This window comes from Nematolebias whitei, chromosome 20, assembly GCF_014905685.2.
Source record: "Nematolebias whitei isolate Nwh7 chromosome 20, NemWhi1, whole genome shotgun sequence".
Classification (NCBI taxonomy): Eukaryota; Metazoa; Chordata; class Actinopteri; order Cyprinodontiformes; family Rivulidae; genus Nematolebias; species Nematolebias whitei.
In genome coordinates, this window is record NC_056517.1 from 32,737,560 (window position 1) to 32,760,415 (window position 22,856).

Here is a 22,856-nt window from a genome sequence, read left to right on the forward strand (position 1 = left end):
ATATATATATATATATATATATATATATATATATATTAAAAATTACGGAGGGAATGCATATCACCCACTGCCTTGAATGCCAAAGTTTTAAGCAAACACCTCATGTGATCTGTTAGTGCTCAGAATGTGTTAATAATAAGTCTCAGATACTACCACACAAAATTTTGAATCATAATCTGTCAAACTGTCTAAGTTTTGGCTACATCTGTGTTGGCTAATGATGATCCGATGTGGTAGCCATCTTAAATCAAATTGATAAAAATGTTAATCAGTCTTACATGATTATTTTACTTTTTGTTGCTTCAACAGTCAGAAAATCTACTACAATAAAGTAAATATCGATTATATATATATATATATATATATATATATATATATATATATATATATACACACAATATAGTATCTATTGCCCAACTCAGCACTTTTTATGATGATCACAAATCTATCATGAGTTTTGAAGGTAAGAGGTAAAAGGCACCAGGTTTTTATTCACTGGCTTCATTTAACGCCCACTGGAGCTTGATTTGAACTCATTTCACATTTTGTTCATGTAACATGTCGATCCTCGGAAACACAAGTTCACAGACCTGGTCCGAGTCTTAGACCTCAACTTACATTGATTCACAGATAAATTATGCCACCTGTCATCTTACCACCTTCATCTGGATGTCAATTCTGATTCAAACAACCCCATCATCAATTGAGCGGCTCTACAATTTACAACAGCCGTGCCAGCTAACAAACCGTAGCTCTCCTCTGGTTGTACCTGACTCTGCAGCTCAGACAGATGTTTGGCCAGCTGTGTTTCTGTGGTCTCAGGCAGCCGATGGTACAAACTGCTCTGAATCTTATCCTTCACACCTTCTTTATACTTCACCTGAAAAAGATATGATCAGATTGAAAACTTTAATCACATAGCATCTTTCCACGTTCTTCATAAACAATAAAACATTTATAACAGGGAGAGTTCCATCTAATATAACCAGAATGAGCCGAAAACTCACCCCTGAGGGACTCCACATGAGACATCAAAACTATTTAATTTATAAAAACACAAATTCTTGTCCATGGAGGTAGGAAGTGTGGCGTGAGGCCAAAAAAAACAACAACTAACATTTATTTTATTATCTGAGGATAATCTTGAACAGGAGAAAACTTTCTTGTTTATAGATGTGGTTAGAAAGAAAAAAACATTAAAATGCAATAAATAAACAAATAAATAAATAACTTAATCATACACCTCACTCTGCAGGTTTGACACCTCTTTAGCTCGTTGGGTTTCAATGGTTTCAGGCAGCACAGAGTACAGATTGATGTTCAAATCCTTCTTGCTGTCTTCTTTGTACTTTATCTGCAAAATATATAACAAAAAATGGAACACTCATGGGAAAAACACACAAAACTAGATGAAGCAATGTCAATTACATATAAGAGACAGACGACGGACGGATAGCCAGGTGGCTAGGTACATGGTTTGTTTGTTTGTTGGATTGTTGGTTGGTTGGTTTGTCGGTTTGTTAGTAGATTGGTAGGTAAGTAGGTAGGTAGGTAAATAGGTGGGTAAGTTGTTTGGTTTGTCGGTTCATTGGTAGGTTTTTTGTTTGTTGGTAAGGTAGGTAAGTTCAACTTTCTCATTGAATAAAGGCAGATCTTTAAGAAATGAAAGGCCGTTTGGTACGTGACCCCAAAAAATTAGGATTATCTTGAAAAATGGTGGACATTGAGGCTTTGTAGTCAAATCTTGAAAATATCTGAAATATATCTGATGTGTGACCACATCAGATATCTCACACGATTTATTAAGAGCTCATCTCAGTGTTCAGGATGACTCTCGACTACTAACACACCTAATTTAGCTCAACACCTACAAAATTGTCTGAAAGTTGTTCATTTAGGTTTATTGGGTGTAGACATGGATTCAATGATCACTATATAAAAACAAAAAAACATTTCATACGTGAAGTTTTCACCTGTTCATGATAATACAGAGCTGGCGTAAAGCCATAGAACCATCTAGACCAACAGTTCTCCAACTGTGGTTCAAGTACCTCTAGAAACATTGATATTAACTATTTACAAGCTAAATATGCTAATTAGAAAAATAAGCAGAACTTTGATGTGAAGCTAAAAGGCATAAAGAGAAAAAAAAAAACACGAGTGGTTGTAGTAAATTACGACATGAACCCAAACAGAAATTACTTGAAACCAAAGTGCAGTGGAGAATAATTTGAGAACCCCCGTAGAAACTGTAGAGAATGATGGTGTTGTAAAAATTTCTTGTGTTTTTGATGCCGCACCTCACTGCAGAGCTCAGAGACCTCCTTCGCCCGAGCCGTCTCTAAGGTTTCTGGGAGGAGAGAATACAAACTGGAGCTCCCGCCTTTCTTCCCCGATTCTTTGTACCTCGTCTGAAAACAAACACACAAGTCTCAACAAATGGTTATTTGCGCCACATCTGTGCAACAAACACTGATTACACCTGTGTGAGCACCTCACCTGGCTCTGCAGCTCAGCTACAGCTTTAGCAAACTGAGTTTCTGCTGTTTCAGGCAACTGAGAGTAGAAACTCTGGGAGAGGCTCTTCCTACCGCTCTCCTTGTATTTACTCTAAAAAAATAATGGTCGACAGAGTCCATCAGATGTTAGTATTCACAATCATTTATTGTCTGAACATTGACTCAGTGTTCACATGGAGGTTTTCCTTTTTCCAGTCTTATGCGCCTTTTATGAAACTTTTACCTTTTAGGTGATGTTATGCAACTTTTAGCTTCTTTTAGCTATTGTTCTACTCCTTTTAGTTTTTAGCTACCATTTACCGCTTGGTAATATCATAGCTACCACTTCTCTGTAGTTACATTTTAGTTACACATCTGGTCTATTTAGCTTTAAATATTGTTTAGCATTTTTAGCTTATGGCTATCTTTTTGCTCCTAGTAGATTTTAGTTAGCTTTCTGCTCCTTTTAGCTTTTATCTTCTATTCTGATCAGTTTAGCTTTTAACTACTGTGTTACTTGTTTTAATATTTAGGTGTTGTTTAGCACCCTTTAGCTTTTAGCAATCTTTCTACTACTACTTTTCCCCTTTTTCTTTTAGCTTTTAATTAAGGTTCTGCTCCTTTTAACTCTGGCTGTGCTCCCTTTAGCTACTGTTCTGCTTTGTTTTAACAATAACTTCAGCTCTCCTGCTGCATTTCTATAGTTGAGATTAAATAACCATCTGATGCTCTAAACTCAAACTGGTAGTTTTTGTCAAACTTTCTGTTATAATTTTATTAAATTCTGAATTAAGACGTCTTCTGTAAACATGTTACAAATCATGATGTCACCGGATGACGACTTTATGAGTGAATATAAATCTGCGTGCTCATCTCAGGTTTGTGTACCTCGCTCTGCAGCTCTGTCATCTCGCGAGCAAACTGGATCTCTGCGGTGTCGGGGAGCTGAGAGTACAGAGGAGAAGGTTCTCCTTTACTCAGCAGTTTGGGTCGATAATTCAACTGGTGGACAAACGAGACATAAGACAGAGGACATGCTGACGTCAGAAGTCAAGTCTTTACAGAAACAGATTTATAAACTGGTTTATAAATGTATTCATGAGAGTTCTAAGATAAATATCTGACAGCTGTCTGTTAGCTGAAGGTAAGTTTGGTACAAAGCTGAAATACCTCCCTCTGCAACTGAGACACTTCCAGAGCGTGCTGTATCTCCAGAGTGTCTGGGAGCTGGGAGTAAAGAGAGACGGAGGCTTTCCTCTTCCCGTCTTCTTTGTACTTTTTCTGAAACATAACAGTAAAATCTTTTATCTAATTTAAACGTTACACGTTGACCGAGTTGAAACACGGCTCCGATTGTGAGAGTACCTCGCTCTGAAACTCGTGGACGGTCTTAGCCAGCTGCGTCTCGGTGGTTTCAGGCAACTGAGAGTACAAACTGCTGCTCAGCTCCTTCCTTCCCTCCTCCTTGTACTTATTCTGAGGAGCAGAGGGAGGTTCACTGTCAGTAGCTGAGACTTTTTAGGACTTTTAAATAATTAAAGGTAGTATCTCTCTAGGCTACAACCTATCATAATGTGTGATTTTGGTATTTTTGGAGTTTGATGGAAGGAGTTTTGATTATTGTCACTTTTTCCTGTGTTTGGTTCCGTTTCCTGTTTCTCTGCCTCTGCTCCGGCCCCGCCCACTCACACCTGATTCTTGTGTCTCTGCACAGGTGTTTGTTGTTCTGATTCGTTAGTCTTGCCCTTACAGTAGTCCCTCGTTTATCGCGGGGGATCTGTACCCTGAAGCCCTGCGATAATTGAAAAGCCGCAAAGTAGGGATAGTAGTACAAGAAGTAAGTAATACTTTTAGTATTTCTATACAGTATATATATATATATATATATATATAGGCATTTAAAACCTTTCCCATACTATTGCAATATTATAAACAATGTTTCTAAACTCTAAACACTCTAAAATATCACAGAATGTCATGAGTTCCCTCTATCTGCCTCCGCAGCTCTGATCTAACTGCAAGCATTCATGGCCACGCCCCTTCTCCACTCTGCATGAAGAACAGCTGCAGCAAGAAGCTTATCCTGCAGTGTGGGCTGCACAAATGTGCAGCAGGTGCTTAATAATTTTAAATAATTTATTTTAAAATAAAAATTCCAGGCCGATCGTGCGACTCATCCACCAATCAGCCAGTTGTGTGTCATGTCCAACTTGTTTTGAAAAATCGCATTAGCGCGAGTCCACGAAAAACGAACCGCAAAGTAGCGAGGGACTGCTGTATATTTGATTCTGCATTATACAACTACTGTGCTGTCTCGGCTCCACAATCATAATCAATAATCAATCTGAGTTATGTAGTTCTGTTTTGCTGCCACGTCAGCAATTTGTTTTTGGTTTGTTAATAAAATCAGTTTTGCTTTTTACAATCTGAGTCCAGCCTGATGTGTCTGCACTTTGGGTCTTGACTACAACCTCCAACCATGACACAACCACTCAAGTCTCGTTAGAGAATGCTGAACCTAAAGAAGTCTCCAAAATGTCTTGAAACATTCACAGAGGTTCTTAATTTCCTCACGTGAGTCTCAGAGGCTCGAAGTCTTGCTGACAGAATTTTGAATTTGTCCTAAAACAAATGTTCACTCTAAGTAGTCGGGGACATGTGTTGATACAGATGTTCTTTATTGTCGTTCGCACCACATGTGGTACATGTGGTGGAGCGAAATTATGTACGCAGGGTCCCCGTTACATCCAACAATAAAATGTAAAAGAAAAACAATAAGATCTAAGATATGAACTAAGAAAAACATCAACTAAATATACACTAAGCACTAATTGCATAAAAACAATACGCCGAACAGCAGCACGAACATGAGTCTGTGTGAGCAGATGAGCACGAATGAACAGAGCAACATAAAACAGATCAGCAGCAACATGAACACACCACGATGAGGTTCTGGTCTGAAGTTTTTCTCACATTGTCCAAACTGGAAAGGACATTACTCATAAAACAGAAACTGTCTTGTTTAAGTTGTGTCCTACTTCACTTACGCTCTCTCCTGCTAAAAAGGACTTAATGGAATTCGCAACTCTGCTGATCCTGCTAAATGGACATCTGTAGTTCCACCTACAGATACGAGCTGGATTTGAGAGGTTCATCTTTTTTACTTAAATGGAAACATTCAGCTGACTTTGACAGTAAGGTTGGATCGTTTCAAACAACCTGGAATCACTTCCTGCTCTATATAAAGGTCCAGGATGTCAGATCATTCTCAACTGAGCACCACTGTGATGTCCGTCCTCACCTCACTCAGCATCTCTGTCAGCTCTTTAACAAACTGTGTTTCTGTGGTTTCAGGCAGCAGAGAGTAAAGAGACGAGGAGATCTCCGTCTTTATGTTTCCTTTATATTTTATCTGAAAACAAAAACAGACATACAGAACAATTTTAATGCGACAACCTCCCAAAACAACAAAACAAATTAAATAACTACTGGTACATTTGAATTAAATCGCTTTTTAAAGACATTTCTCTTACATTAAACCTCAGAAGCAGCTCTGAAACTATCTGTAGAAGGTAACAATGTTCTAGCTCATCTTTTCTTCCTCACAGATTTGTCTACATGCTCAGTTGGAGCACCATGAACGAATGTGATGTGCAGGAGCTGCAAGCCTGGTGATATTTGGACACCAACAGGAGTCCTGACGTTTACCTCACTCTGCAGCTCGGAAGCCTCCTTGGCGTGTTGCGTCTCTGGAGTCTCAGGCAGGACGGAGTACAGGGACAGAGAAGCCTCCTTCTTCCCTTCCTCCTTGTACTTTGACTGAAACCATCACAAATTGCATCAAGTTTATAAAGTGACAATGAAGAGGTCACAAACGTCTGGTGGGCGGTACAGTAGTGCAAGATCAGACCTCAGAAATCACAGAGCTGATGTTCTTGGCGTGGATGAGTTCAGCTCCAGGAACAAACAGACTCTGACCCTTCATCTTTTCAAAGTCCTCCTTATATTTGACCTGCGGACAGAAAACAAACTTTTACTCGTCAGACTAAATAAAGGTGATGCTTTTTAAATTTAGGGCCTCCTTACAGGAACAAAATTACAGACTTAAAGCAACCAAATACTGATTTCATCTGTGCCAAAACAGTTTTTAAAAGTCCTTTGGGAGTCGTTTCCGCTCATCGTTGTTGTTAATCTGGTTTCTCTCACTGAGAATGTCATCTTTAAAGTATTTCCATGGAAACAGCAATATTTGTATGGTTTATCTGCCTACAGGATGGTGCTTCGCACAGAGATTCAGAGATTAAAAAAAAAGTGACACAGATTCTGTCTGGAGTCTTCCTAAGTCTGAAGCAGCTGATTCTTTAATGCAAGATTTTCTGACATACATGAGAGCGGCAGCAGCTGGGTGAATGAGTTTAGATGATTCTTTAAAGTGGGCCGACCTGCCTCCACTGGCTCCGATGAGTCACTCACTATACTTCACCCTCCCACATCCTCTAACATCATTCACCGTATATAGCTATTTCATTTGAGATATTTGCTCCAAAAAGCTGCAGCAAAAGTCAAACAGTGAGTTTACGCTCCATCTGTGCTGAATAAAAGCCTGAAGCTGGATCGTTGGCGGGTCGTTACCAATGACAACGTTGAGATCAGTTTATATTAGAAGAGAGGAGTTCAGAGAAGGTTTTATTCATGAGCGTAAAAACTGCAGCAGATCTTACCGTAAACATTTATCACTTATTGACTGTGTTGGTTTGGCTTCATAGTTAGCCTCGTTAGCACCATGTGTCCAAGTGGATCCAATAAAAGGTTTGGTAGTTTGCTTCAACAAGGCAAAAACATTCAGATATTTTTAACTTTAGTGACAAGGCCTAAAACAAAACACGGCAGAAGAGTTGTGGCTTCACTAAACCTTCCCAAAGAACGTTGGTGAACTTGTTGATGTTACCACAAAGTCACGAGTCGTTGTCAAACATGAAACGTGATGTTAGCATTTTCCAGACATGTTCCAGTGGCTTTCCAAACCCCCTGGAGTCCATCATTCTACAGAGGAAGATTATTCACGAGCAGAAAACATTTAGCCTCCAATCCTCCCAGTGGTGGACTCCAAGCAAACTCCCCCTGAAGGCCAGACCGTGCAATGCTCTATCTCAGACACTAGAGGCCTCAGTCACAACTTATGTTTGTTATGTTTCATCTGAATAAACCACTACACTTCTGGAACAATGTCCTTTGGACACATGAGACCAAAGTTGTGATGTTTACCCATAATACACAACAACAAACAACATATCAACACAAACTCACAGCAACTTCACCACCTTGTGTTTGTTCCTGTTGTAGAGGGTGGACATTGCTGTATTAGCATCAGTATTAGCCTTTAACATAGCATCAGGACCATGGCTCTGAAGGGAAAGCAAGGTCCTGGGTCCAAGCCCCAATTTGGACCTGGGGTCTTTCTGTGTGGAGTTTGCATCTCCTTGTGTTTACGTGGATTTCCTCTGGTTTCCTCCCACAGTCCAAAAACATCCATGTTATGTTGCCTTCAGGCCCAGGCCCCCCTTGTAAGAGATCTGTGATGTCAATGGGATTTGCCGGGTTAAATAACCACTTGTTTTTTAAATCTTTTTCATAAAATATTGGGTGAACTTTGTAAATGTTTTGTCTTTATCGAGTTGGGTGGAAACTTTGACATTGCTAGCTAAATGGAAAGAGGCGGCTAGCAGTTAGCAGCTACCATTAGCTGGTTTTCTTCTTCCTCGACTGGCTGCAAACATGTTTATGCTTTTCCCTTTAACTTCATAGAAAGAAAAATACTCCCAAACTCTGGCTTTTGATGCAGAAGGAGCCACTTGTATGTCTCAGTTAGCCATCATGTTTATGTCTCTGTTGTGTGAACGCCATAAATGGTCTAGGTGCTGCCGACGAGCACGATACTGGAGGGCTGATGGTCTGGGCTCCTTGCAGTTAATGAGTGGATCATAATCCAATGTAGCGTCTTCGTCTGTAGACCAGAGACCAACCTGATGGAAATGCTCAGAGAGCTGAGTAGAAACCTTGATGAACTGAAGCAACGATGGAAAGAAGAGTGGGCCAAAAGTCCTACCCAACCATGAGAGACAAACGGAAAACCATTGAGGATTATTATACAGATCAGGCCCTGGACCCAGTCCTTCACTCAGTTTTTGTATTTTGGTTTAGTTTCTGATCCATAGGTGTTTGAACTGGTGGAAAACACCAATTTTTATTTAAACCTGATAATATAAGCACAAAAAAGTCCTCAGTGAGCTTCCTCATCAAGATAAACAAAACAAAATCCTTTCTACAACACGCCAAGTAAACGTAAAATGTCCTGTTGTGAGGAAATCCAAACCCAGCAGAGATTCTACTGCTGGGAATTAAATCTATGAACAGAAACAAACAATACACATGGTTCCAAGGTAAACAACTTACTAATTATTAAGAGTTTTATTGAGTATTAATTGTGGTTTGAAGATAAAAAATGTAGCAGCTTTTGGACTTCGACGGTTTTTATACTTCATGATTATCATAAGCTTCTTGAGTAAAGTTTTTGTCATAATAAACTTTACTGTGGTGTAATTTTTTTTGTTTCTACAGTACTTTGTAGTGTCCAAATATTAGATACGTTTTAATCAAATCTTAATCTTTGGTCATTTAAGTTATTGCTTAATCAGGTCCTTTTGTCTCCTTAAAATACATTTAGTCAAAGCAGATCCTACATAGAGTTGGAGTTTATGTTAACAGAAACAAGTAAATATTAGACCAACAATAACAAGATTATACCAGATAACCATCATTAACAAGATTCTGGTTGTAAATATGGGGCCAAAGTGTTAAAGCAACAAAGCCAGCTCACATCGCTGACGATCAAACTGCATCTCCTGTTGAAAGCTGGGTCTGGCAGCGGAGGCTTTACGTCTGAGGAGGCCTGAAAAAAAATGTGACAGAATTTTATTAATTTAAATTCAACATTATGTGTTACTCTATGAGGCAGATATCACAGAAAGATTTTTAAAATCAATAAATAGAATTAAGATGACCATTAAACAATGGGTACCTTTTATCTGTATTCAGCTCCTTGGGCTGAAAAGACACTGAACTATTTGACTAACTTTTCCTCGTTCATTCATTAAAACCTGGTTTCTTTCAAGAGGACAGACTTAGATCATGAAAAATCTCCTGTCAAAGGCAAAAAATGTCCCACGTTCATCTGTAACTGCATTAATCCTCTCACAGTGCCGTGACCTGCCGTGCCAGGTGACGCCCAGCGCCAAGTCAATCTACCGAGTCCGCCTCTCAGAAGGACTCATCAAAGAGCCACAAAATCCTCAAAGGCCTTAGAGGACACTAGTGAAACCAGCTGACCGAGGAAATAATTTAGGAGACCCGGTCGGTTCAGTTTCCTATAAGAATCAGCAGTTCAAACTGGATCAGAATAAACAGAAAGTAAAACTGAAACAAACACCTGGAGGAAAAAAAAAACAGATTTATTTAATTGAGAAACCATAAATGTTATTTTGGAGCTAGCCTTTTGATACTTGTAGCTTTCAGCTAGCATTTTGCTACTTTAGCATTTAGTTAAAACCTTACTACTTGTAGTTTTAAGCTAGCCTTTTTATCTTTTTAGCTATTAGCTAATGTTTTGCAAATTTACATTAGCTAAACTTTTTAAACTTTTAGTTCAGAGCTAGCCATTTGCAACTTTTAGCTTTCAGCTAGACTTTTGATACTTTAGCCAATCTTTTGATACTTTTAGTTAAGATCTTTTGATTTCCTTAACTTTTAGCCATGATTTTGCTACTTAAGCATTCACGTCAGCTATTGTTTTGTTACTTTAGTATTTAGTTAAACATTTGCTAATATTAATTTTGAGCTAGGCTTTTGATGTGTTTAGCTTTAAGCTATAACTTTGCTATTTTAGCACTGAGCTAAATTTTTGCTACTTTTAGCTAAAGCTAGCCTTTCAGTCTTTTTAGCTTTTAGCTAATGTTTTGCTACTTTAGCATTTGCTAGTATTTGCTAATTTAACTAAAATTTAGCTACTTTTAGTTTCAAGATAGCATTTTGATTTTCTTAGCTTTTGGCTAGTATTTAGATGCTTCAGCATTTGGTTAAACTTGCTAGTTTTAGTTTTGAGCTAGCCTTTAAATCATTTTAGCTTTAAGCGTTTTGTTACTTTAGCATTTAGTTTAACATTTGCTACTTCCAGCTTTTAAGCTAGCATTTTGTTGCGTTTAACTCTTAGCTAGCAATTAGCTTATTTTAGCATTCTTTTAATGTTCAGCTACCTTTAGCTTTTGGCTCGTGTTCCATATCTTTTAGCTTTAAAAACTCAATTTTAGCTTAAAAGTTAAGTCTGGTCCTCTGGACATTCAAAAAACAAAACAAAGCAAAACAAACAACAAAGTCCATGCTCAATATTCCAGGTATACAATCCAACATTTTTCAGTCAAGTCATCTGGACAGTTTCTTTTTTTTTTGTGCTGAAACGTTTCGCCTTCGATCCAGAAGGCTTCATCAGTAAAGGAAACACACAACACAAAACTGATTCTTCCCCGAACAGCTTACTCCAAAGTGGAACAAACCAGTTTGGTTGGTGTTAAGAAAGTCACTCTTTCAAGGATGAAGATGTTCACATCCTGGATAGAGAGGAACGATGGTTTGAGAGAGGAGTAAAGGAGGCCATCTTTGTGAAAAGAAATCGTCTATCGTTAAACAGGGGTGGAGGCCTCCGGGTTCAACTGTCCCCCTCTTACAATGCTGTGATTGCTAGTATCACTCAACCCCCTGTGAATAGTAAACAGCCATCAGTGTGCTAATGATTCATTGTTAGGCTGATAGTCCTTCTTGATCATGTGAGCAGCTGGTTTTGGTTGTCAGCAGCAAACTGGTTGATCCACTCTGAGAAGGTGCTATTTAAGAGACTGAGCTGAATACAGCACCTCAGACTGAAGAAGTCTTTTGGATGAAAGACAAAACGTTTCTACATTTTTCTTTTGTTTTGCTTTGTTTTGTTTTTTGAATGTCCAGAGGACCAGACTTAACTTTTGTAGATTTTTCTACCTGGATTATTGAGCATGCATCAGGATGTCAGTTTTAGCTTCTTCAGCAGTCATTCAGCACTCAGCGTTCACGCCGTTTTCATGTGTCTTCACTTTCTGATTTTTCTAAATGAATTCAAAAAGTTGTGCAACATTCTTACCTCTGACTCCCAATGACCCAAACATTTCTTTGTTTTGGACTCGCCATCATTCTCTTCATCCTCTCCAGTTTCATCTTCTTCCTCATCTGTTTCTCTGTCACCTTTGATCTCCATCTTCTCTTCTTCGTCCCACTCTTTTGCAGACGTAGAAACAGCTGTGCTCGCAGATGTTGCTGTCATTTTCTGTAGAGACTCTTCCTTATTTCCCTCCACTGAAGAAACTTTCTCCGTCTCTCCATCTGAAGCTGAAGCAGCAGAGTTCTCTTGCTCCATGTGGGTCACCACTGAGGTAAAAACAATTCATGTTGAGCTCGTCTGTTTAGAAATAAAATCTTTCAACATAAAAACATTTACAATAAGCTTGAGCTCAGAACACTTAATGTGTATAGGTATTTATCAGGAAAAACTATATTTATACATTCACTTCCTCTAAGCTTGCTGAGTCATAGTGTACCTGTATTTTTATGCCTTGCGACGTATTTAACAAAGTTACTCAGACAACAGAAGGTGCCTCAGAGTGAGCAAATCACGATCTGTCTGGCTTTCCATACTTTTCCTCTTAGCTGATTTTGAAATAAACAAACTCCTGTTCTCATTTAAACAAACAATTCTTGCTTAACTTTGATTTAAAGTGCTTTCAAAGTGTCTAAGTGTTTAAAAAAGTTGAGGACCAGCTCAAGAGTTTTGTACTATATGGAAAAAAGATAAGCTACTACATCCATCCACCCATCCATACATACATCCACTCATCCATTAATCATCTGGTTCTGGGCTCAGGTCTCAGGGGCAGCAGATTGATCAGGGAGGTCTAGATCTCTCTCTCCACAGCCACCTCTTCAAGCTTTTCTAGAAGGACTCCAAGGTGTTCCTAGACCAGCTGAGAGATGTAGTCTCTCCAATGTGTCCTGAGTCTTCCCTGGGTGTCCTTTTAGTTGGACATGCCTGGAAAACCTCCCTATGAAGGTGTCTAAGGGGCATCCTTACCAGATGCCTGAACCACCTCACCTGTCTCCTCTGGATGTGGAGGAGCAGCGGTTCTAATCCGAGTCTCCCCTGGAGCACTGAACTTCTCACCCTATCTCTGAGGGACAGTCCAACTACCCTGCAGAGAAGACTCCGTTAGACCGCCTGGATCCACAATCTCATTCTTTCAGTCTCTACTCTAAGTTCATGACCACAGGTAAGGGTAGGAATTTATCTTGACTAGTAAACAGAGAGCTTCTCCTTGCAGCTCAGCTCCTTCTTCACCACAATGGACCGGCACAGACTCCACAATACTGCAGAAGCTGTATCTGTCGGTAAATCTCACGCTCCTAACTTGTAAATAAAACCTAGAGACTCAAACTCCTCAATGTCCGAAACTCAGACGTGGGTCAATGGGGCCCGTTCATGCTCAGCCCAAATGAGTTACATCGATTTGCCTTTCGGTGGGCCCACCACTTGCAGGAGGGGTCATACGAGTCAGGTGCAGGGTGTCGTGACCAGCAGCCCAAGGCAGGGACCTTGGTGTTCTGACCTTGGCTTACCGAAGCCAATTGGACTAACTACTGTATCAAAGTTTTTTGTTTACATAATCCAAAAATCAGATGATGTAAAAATGCAGAAAACTTTTCTTTTTCCAATATGGAGAACCCTCACAGATACTCTGCTAGTAACTTACATACTCAAGGATTTCCTGACCAATTTTATTTTTTAACTTTCATCCTTCATACACAGTGTTGGTCCAAACTGTTAATCTGTGATAAATTGGGTTTAAACTAGAATAAGTTTCTCTTATTGTTCAAAATATATATAAAAAAAAAACCCTGTAAACTGGGAGTTTAACAAATAATTAATCAACTTCACAGCTTAAAATCTGACCAGAAACCTAAAAACAAATCTTATGTTGGGCCTCGACCCTTCATCTGTCCAGTCTTCCTCACATGAAGGTCACCTCTTTGACTCTGTCTTCCATCATGCTGAATTTTTCCATTCTTATGGTCAAACTCATAAATAAAAAAACTTATCTGGAGTGGATTTTAAAATAGATTCTTCAGGTCTGAACTCACCTTGGATCTGAGTTTGAATCTCCATGTTCTGATTTGTTCTTGTTTTCTTCTGTTTGGGTTTTTGATGCAGCTTCTTTCCTCTATGTGACGTTTAGCCTCTCTTCAGAAAGTCTGTTATAGTTTTCAACTGGTTTTAACGAGCCGATCGGTTAGATGTCTCAGTATTTGCTAGCTCTTCTTCAAGGCCTCTCCCACAGTTTCTGGATTACTTGAACACTGTTCTTGTTACTCAAACGTTTTCCTGCTCTAACTTCTACCCGTCTGCGACTGAACTGCCTCGTCTTCTACAGTCTGTTGACCGAACGTCAGCTCATCTGGTGCCTTTTATCACTTCTAACGTCTACATTTAGCCCTCTACTCTAGACCTTATCACCACGGCGGCCTTAATCAAACCTCAGAGCCAGTTATGGCTACAGTATGAGTGTGTTTGATAAAGTGTGTGTATGAAGTGTCAAAGGCGAGCTCATGAAGTGAGTGGGCTGGAAGGAATGCATCATGCTGATGGGAAACCTGGCCTCTCGGAGTAAAAAATAAGAATAAATAAGTAGAAATTTAGAATATTTTCACTTGCATAAATAATATGTTTAACTCCCCACTTCTTACAGTAGCTTGAGGTCTTTGAAGGACCTTTGTGGCCAAAATAGATTTTATTTATAAACACAAAACAATACGAAAGGTTTTGTTGGTTGCAATCTATAAATGTAGCCACTAGGTGTCACTAAGTCCCACAGAACAGCTCTTTAACCTCCTAGGACCTGGCATCCACATATGTGGACAACCTGGCATCCACATATGCAAGAGTTCGGATCTTAGGAGGTTAATATGTTCTATTATAGTTGCTGGAGTTAAATTGTTTGGAAGATGCTTCAACACCTTCTTGATTCAGATTTGTTTTGTCTAATATTTTCTAGGCGGACTTTGTGGTGAAGAAGGAACTGAGCTGCAAGGAGAAGCTCTCCGTTTACCGGTTGGTCTACGTTCCCTCCCTAATCTGTGGTCACGAACTCTGGGTGGAGACAGAAAAACACAGACTGTGGATATATAGGTGGTCTAAATGAGTTTCCTCCACAGGGTGGTTCAAGCATCTGGTAAGGATGCTCCCTGGACATCGGAGGTGTTCTGGGTATGTCCAATGGTAAGGAGACCCCTAGGATACTTTAAGATTTTCACAAGATGCCTCAGTCTGGGACTGACATGTGTTCTGGCCTCCTCAGTGAGTCTTCTGAACGGACGGAGACAGTGAGGGGGGTTGACGACGGCACACTAGCCTTTGTGTCGCTGAGTGAGGGGTAACAGAGCCAGACATATTGATATATTCAACATATGAATAAAATAAACAAACTGCTGTGCAGTGGCTCAGTAATGTGATTATCTGATGACAATAGTGTGTGACCGCCCATACGTGGAATTAAATAACAACAGATTTATTACAGGTGAATATTGATGATGACCAACTGTAACTTTGTAGTTGGTTTAAAACATAGCTAACCACAAAGAGGATAGCTGAAGTGAGTTTAAGTTTAGTAAATGACACAAGGGCGACGGCTGACACACGTTTAAAGCATCACGCTCCACACGCAGCTGAGTTCTTCACGTCTCTTTTGGTTCCGCTCGGCCCACTTCATTTCTGAAAACTCACATCTAAGCGTGAAGTGGCTGGCTTCATTGGATTTATGAACAACCAGAGGGAGGAGAAAGATGGCTTGAGCTGTGCGACCATTTCACAGAACTGTCTTATGAAGTATGTCATCTAAGCCATCTGAGTTTCATATAATAGTAATTATAAGTATAAATACAAAAATGACCATGTTAGGCTGCCTTCAGGCCCAGGCCTCCTTTGCAGAAGAGATCTGTGATCTCAATGGGATTTGCCTGCTTAAATAAAGGTTAATAATATTAATAATGAATAATAATGACCTTGCTACGCTCTCCACAACGTGGCAAATTTAGAAAACCTCCTTCAGTGTGAAGCAGATTTCTCAAAAATCTTAATTTAATGTTTTACCATTCTTAAGCACAACCCCAAAACACTTCAGCTTGAGGAGTATTTTCTCAGATAAACAAAGACATTTCAACGTTATTCTAAAATATCATAATGCACCAGATTTACAGGAGAGACTACGAACCTGGAACTACAGTTCCCATCAGCCTGGATCAGTTTAACATGCAGCTAAAAAAAAAAATCTCTAATCTGTTTGTTGTGTTTAAAAACAGCAGCAACAAGAGAAATAATTAAAAGTTTATCGGTTTGTTTTCATCTGCCAGAGAGAAATCAGGTTATTCAGCCTCCCACTCACCTCCCTCCTCCACCGGGTCAACCTTGAGCAGAGCTGAAGTGAAAGTGAGTGGGCAGCAGAACGTGGCAGCGTTGGAGCGAGAGGTGAAGTGTTGGTGTCGTAATTACAGCCGAGCTGAAGAAAAACAGAATAAAACCATAAATCAGGTAAACAGAACAGACGGAAAATCATAAAAGAGGGAAAACATTTGTAAATATTATAAAAAGAAAGAGAAGAGTAAAAAATATATTTAGGGGCGATAATCCAGAGCAGTGATGGAACGTGTTCATTAAATTTAGAAACAGGACTGCAAGTGCTCGGAAATAAACAAACTTTACATGAACGCCCACTCCTAAGAAGGGTGGGTGATCATGTAAAGTCCTGTGCATGTGTTCATTTGTCTGTTAGCAAAATATTTTATGTAAAAAAAACTGGATGGGTTTAAAAAAACTTTCGGAAAGTCATATTTGGATGTGCTTAACTTTGAAGTGAACCAGATTCAAGATGGCTACCACATTAGCAGACACAAAAATGTTTAACTCGTTCGGTTTTACAGACGATGAGGTAAGATTTAGTGTGCTAGTAGCTGAGTGTCATCCCCAACAGATGCTCTGAGGGCTAACTGATCGCCCACACCATGTTTTATTTTTTAAATACATTATTTTTGTTTCAGACTTTAGCTGGAGTTTGACAGAATTGTGTTTTTCTACAGATCTCAGAAATCAGGGCAGCCAATGGCTGATATTCATATTTTAGACCATCAAGCATTTTTTTCTTGTAACAAAATAAAACAATTGCCTAACGTAAATAAACATGCATTTAACAACACTTAGATAAAATAATATAGTAGCAGGAAGAAGCGACCTCTGAACCCGAGGTCTTCTCAGAACCTGAACTGGGTTTCTTATGACCTGAATTATGTCTGATTGTTTCTGCACATCCTCTGTCCAAGAACTCTTAATCTCTCACAGACTGATGAATACGCATGCAATTCAGTTAATCTACATATACATGAAATTAAAGCGTGAAACAGAAAACTAAACATTGAAAAACCCTAATCATGACAGAATGTATTTAAAAACAAAAACACTTCACTGTACCTTGTGGTCGTCTGCTGAGGGTCACGCAGGTGGATCGTCTGTTCACACGTTTTTTTTAAATCCCAAACACACAAAATCACACATTGCAGGACTTTACATTTATGGTTATTTATTGTGCATATAATAATAAAATAAATGCACTAATAATTGAATAGCAAAAAGTAAGTGCATAAGAGAACATGACAAAACATTAAAACTCAGGCTACTCAAATGGATGCAATGACTGTAGAGTTGTAAATAAGAAACTCTGAAGTTGGCTTTTAAAGAAAGTGGCGTCGCTTATCGGTGTACGATTTTACTGATTCGTTGTACTGAAAAAAACAAACTCTGAATAAATAATAAAAACAGGTTTTAGAAAACAATCTTTGTGATAAAAGTGACAAATAAAACAGCTTCTGTGATCCAACGAAGCAAATAAAATGGTTCCCCTTACCGTAAGTCTTGTAATAGACGCTCCTCTTCGCATTTTTGTGTTTGTGTTAAATACATCCTGAGCTCACCGACCAATGCACCCTCACACACGCACACATGTACACAATCCAAGCGAACATACAATACTGATCTGCTCCTGGGTCTTCCTGAGTCTCTGCATCTCCGGCGTGTCGGACACCATGCTGAAGCCTCGGCCTTTACTCTCCTCAAAGTCCTTCTTGTACTTCACCTGCAGGAGAAAACACCTGTTTTAAAAAATATTTGTCTTAAAAATCTACCTGAGGTACGGAGATTAATGCCTCTGCTGCAGAACGACAACAATATTCATCCTTAGATGTTTTTTTTTTTTTCGGATAACTACTTTCGGGACCCTAAATGTATTGAATGTAAACAAATTACAAATGTTTATTACTGATGGTTTTATTAAAACCTTTTTTATGAAGTATCAAAGTTCATGCTCAATAATCCAGGTTAAAAAAAAATCCAACAAAGTTCAGTCAGGTCATCTGGACGGTTCCTTCTTTGTTGAGATGTTTCGTCCTTCATCCAAAGGACTCCATCGGTCCGAGGAGCCACAAACAAACTCAGACCCACAAGAAGCGCACTCCCAATTTATGAGATATTTTACTAACAGACAGAGTTGACTCCAACAGATTATATTAAAGTTTTGGGCCCTGTACACTAGTGGTGGGCGGATCAATCCAAATATCGATACCAACAATGGTATTGATATTGATCAATACCAGTGTAATGCGATCAATACTTAAGGTTCAGTTTCTCTCCTGTATGCTGTGCTGCGGTTTCATCAAAGATGCAGCCGACTCTAGTGCCACTCCTGTCCCAGCACAGAGCAGGCAACTTTGCTCCGCCTCTACCCACAGTGTGTTGACGTTGTAGCATCACGTGACTCAGTGGCGCCAGACAAGCAAGCATTTGTTGTGGTGTGATAACGTTGTACAGTTTGTTTATTTAAGAAAAAAAAAATCCAAAATAAGGAGTGCAATGAAGTGATAATTGTGATTTAATTATCATAGTTTCTGAACACAACGTTTTAATTTATTCTTAAGTGATCATTTTGTGCACTTTGTTTAAGGGGGAAAAAAATCCAGCCATCACAAGGTATGGGGAAAATTGTTTTGTTACTGTTCTGTTTTTTCAGGAAAAAACTGTTATTATACTAAAGTATTTTTATTTACCTATAAACTTTGCCTAATTCCATCTTGGGTTTTAAACTAATAAATGATCTAAAGGAAAAATCACAAAACACTTAAACGTCGTCAAAATTCACCGCAATTATCTAAAAGTATCGGTATCTATATCAGCAGTACTGGACCTGTATTCACTTGGTATCGGATCGATACCAAATTTTGCAGCATCACACACCACTACTGTAAACTTCAGAGTTTGGGGCTAATACCCCATAAGCCTTTTGGAAAGTCTGGCCTAGCGTTTGATGGCCCAGAATGCATTGCAGTTATGACACAAAAAGAGGTTAAAGAGCTAATTACCTGGATCATTTTGACGACATATAATGGTTTTATGTTTAAACGTTCCCACACAGTGGAAATAATTACAGCAGTCCACCTACAGCTACACTCAGCTCCTCGCAGCCAGAAAATACGTCTCAGACAGTCAGTAAGGGTCACGAAAGGGAGAGAGAGGCGTCATTTCTGCTGTTAAAATCAGATTTATTTTAAAAACACTCGCTGTGTTTCTCAGGAACTTTTTGTCTAATGATGTGAAAAGACTTTTCCACTCCGCAGGTTATTATTACAGAGGTATTCTGCGTCAGAAATGGTTGTTTGTTTTGGGTTTCAAACGCAGAAGCCGGAAGACGACTGAAAATAATAAATTCCACGATCATTCAGTCAGAAGAACCTGAAGGTGGATGAATCTAATTTAAAAACAGATAAAACTGCAAAAATCTGTAATTATCCCCGTCAGAATGTTAGCATTACATGTACTGTAGGTCTACAGCTCGTTAACATTTGGCATCGACTGATTCAACGTGGCCGACGCAGACATTGAGCTGAAATTTGATGTGGTTGTAACTGAGTCTCAACAAGACGGCCTGTTTTAATAACTGGTTCTTTAACTAGGTTTGGACATTCATGTCCTTTGGCATCTATCAGGGGGTGCTGCAGCACCCTCCGCACCCTCACCTCATCTTAGTCAAATTCAGCCAAACTTTATTTTGAAAGCACCTTTCATACAAGTGTAACAAACAAACAATTTAAAATAGCCGTGAATGTATATATTTTAACTAAAAGCCAAACTGATCAACACTCAGCTGATCTCAGGTCCACAGGTGAGATGGCTCACTGTGGGTTCTGGTTCTAACTTTAGGTCCAATCGGAAGAACTTTTTCCAGAGGACCTGAGGGATCTAGAGAGCGAAGGTAAAATCAGGTCTGAAAGGAGGAGGACTAGGACCACAGATTCTAAAACACACAAGAAGACAATGAAGAAATGTTAAAATAGACAGGATGTCAGCTCTTCTTCTGGACTTTGACAACATTTATGCAGCTGAGAGTTAATACTTCTCTGTACTCAGAGTTACACTACTCTGTACTCAGGGTTAAAACTGCTTTATAGCCAGAGTTATACTATTTTAAACTTAGAGATATATTACTCTGTACTCAGTTATACTACTCTACACTCAGATGAACTTCTCTATACTGAAGGTTATACTCCTTTATAAGTAATTATTCACCTCTACACTTAGTCATACTCTATACTCATAAAGATTGCTTTATACTGAGTTATACTATTTTAAACTTAGAGATATTCTACTCTGTACTCAGAGTTATACTACTTTACGCTCAGATGAACTTGTCTGTACTGAAGATTATACTCCTCTATAAGTAATTATTCAACTCTACATTTAGAGATATACTCCTCTATACTCAGAGTAGACTGCTTTATTCTCATTTATACTATTTTAAAATCAGAGTTATAGTCTTCTATACTCAGTTTTACTCATTTATATTCAAAGTTATAGTTCTCTCATACAGAGTTATACTGTTCTGTACTCAGAGTTATAGTCTTCTATACTCAGAAATAACTGATACGCTAGGATTTGTGTAACAGTGAATAGAGTTGCTGTCTGTACTCAGAGTTACTGTATACTCTTCTGTACTTAGAGTTATAGCCTTCTTAGAAAAGACTAGTGCTACAGTTATGATCCTGCAGGTGATAAAACATGAACTAAAGTCTCTGGTGAAACGATTGTACTCTGGTAAAGTTTTTAGATGATAAAATGTTTATTTTTTGTGATATTCTTAATGAAATGTCTGGAACTTAAATTAGTCCGAACCCACACAAAGGGTTTAACCAGAGATATGAATCCTTCTCTTTCAGGAGATAAACAGATGAAAGATGATGCTTCCCTCTGGTTTCCGGCAGACATCCTCATCTGCTGGAGACCTTCATAATCTTCACACTTCTTTTATTCTTCAGATTATTGAAGGACCATGCAGAGATAAATTCACAGACACGAGGGCTGGATCAGGATTTTCTCCCAGAGTTAGTTGTCACTAATCTGCAGCTGCAGCTCTTCAGTTTGTTGGTGCCTTAGGAGGACCCAGCAGGACCCATCAGGGGGTCTGATTCAGTCCTCAGACAAACATCAAGCGTTCCTTTAGCTCCTGCTCAGCAGCTCGACCTTCAGAGGGACGGCTGCAGCTCATTCAGACTTAATGTAGTGCTGCTGGTGTCCATCAGTCACTGGCAACAAACCATTAGCTTCACCACTGACCTCTATCAGAGGCATGACTCACACGCTCTGTGCGTGTGCGTGTGTGTGTGTGCGTGCGTGCATGCGTGCACACTACCACAGTGATTCTGTTCTCAGAACCAAACAAACTGAATCCTTCAGATCGGAGCTTCCTGCTGAGCTGAGATGGTAAATTAATGAGCCGAAGCACAAACACCAGAAATTATCTTTGGTTTCAGAGTCATCTGTAAAAAAATGGAATAAAATCTAAAATTTATTGTCATAAACTGCAGTAAATATTTTGTTGATGGTATGAGTCAGCGTCACTCCACTATTTTACTTTTCTTCTTCCCTGTGGTTTTGACAATCTAACTCCTGCAGACTTTGAAATATTTTAGCTGTTCTTATACCAAATGTTCGGCTCATTCAGCAGAAGAGTACCGTGCCTTTAGGTTTCTGTAACTTTTGTACTATTCAAAATATTTGACTTTATTTACATTAATTCTTCATCTGCTCCAGCTTTACATACCACTGCTTCTTTTAGCTTAGAGCCTCTGGCTAGCCTTCTGACACTTTTACCCACAGTTTTGGTACCTTTACCTTTAAGTTAACCTTTTGCTACATTTAGATACTAGATAGCATTTTGCTTTATTTAAAAAGCCTATTGCTACTTTTAGCTTTTGGCTACTAGTCTCTTCTTTTAGCTGCTGTTTTTTGCTACTTTTCACTTTTAGTTAGCCTTTGATTCTTCTAGATTTTTGTCCTTTTGATGCTATGAGCTAGCTTTTTGCTATCTTTAACATTTAGTCAGCCTTTTGAAACCTTTAGCTTTTAGCTAGTGTTCAACTTCTTTAGCTGTTGGCTAACATACTGTTTGTGGTTTTAGCTTTTAGCTAGTATCCTGCTCTTTTAGTGTGTTTTATGGTTCTTTAAGCTTTTAGCTCATGTTTTAGTTCATTAAGATGTTGATTAAAGTTCATCTTATTTAGGCTTTAGTTAAAGAAGTTTAGCTTTTTTTTTTCATTTTCAGCTACTGTTGTTGTTTTTTAGACAGTGCCCTGTTTTTTTAGCTTGTAGTTATTTTTCTGCTTCTTGAAGCTTTTATTAGTGTGCTGCTTCTTTTAGCTTTTAGCTAGTGCTTGATTATTTTGGCCTTTGGTTAGTGCCTGCTTCTTTTAGCTTTTAGCTAGTATCTGCTTGTTTTGGTCTTTAGCTAATACTTTCTTCTTTTAGTTTTAAGCTAGTGTCTTGATTATTTTAACTTTTAGCTAGTGCCTTGCTCATTCTAGATTTTAGATAGTCTCCTGATTTTTTTTTAGCCTTTTGCTAGTGCCTGCTTCTTTTGGCCTTTAGCTAGTGTCCTGCTTATTCTAGCTTTTAGCTAGTGCCTTGCTTATTCTAGCTTTAGCTAGTGTTTGCTTATTCTAGCTTTAGCTAGTGTTTTGCTTATTCTAGCTTTAGCTAGTGTTCTGCTTCTTTTAGCTTTAACAACAGCTTTACCTTCTTTAGTGGCACTGTGTTTTAGCTAAACACCAAACTTTAAGTTATCTATTTATATATATATA

General features: G+C 38.8%; 2 protein-coding genes across 2 annotated transcripts in view; one reads left to right on the forward strand and one right to left on the reverse strand.

The window, feature by feature from the left end:
• LOC119426617 (melanoma receptor tyrosine-protein kinase) overlaps positions 1-22,856 on the forward strand; it is a 531,032-nt gene that overhangs the window by 97,585 nt on the left and 410,591 nt on the right. The window lies entirely within an intron of this gene.
• Positions 1-22,856, reverse strand: part of nebl (nebulette) — a 100,727-nt gene that overhangs the window by 49,331 nt on the left and 28,540 nt on the right. Inside the window, exon 4 of the mRNA XM_037694188.1 lies at positions 17,699-17,806. Coding sequence (XP_037550116.1) covers positions 17,699-17,806 — 108 coding nt within the window. The remainder of the gene's footprint in view (positions 1-17,698; positions 17,807-22,856) is intronic.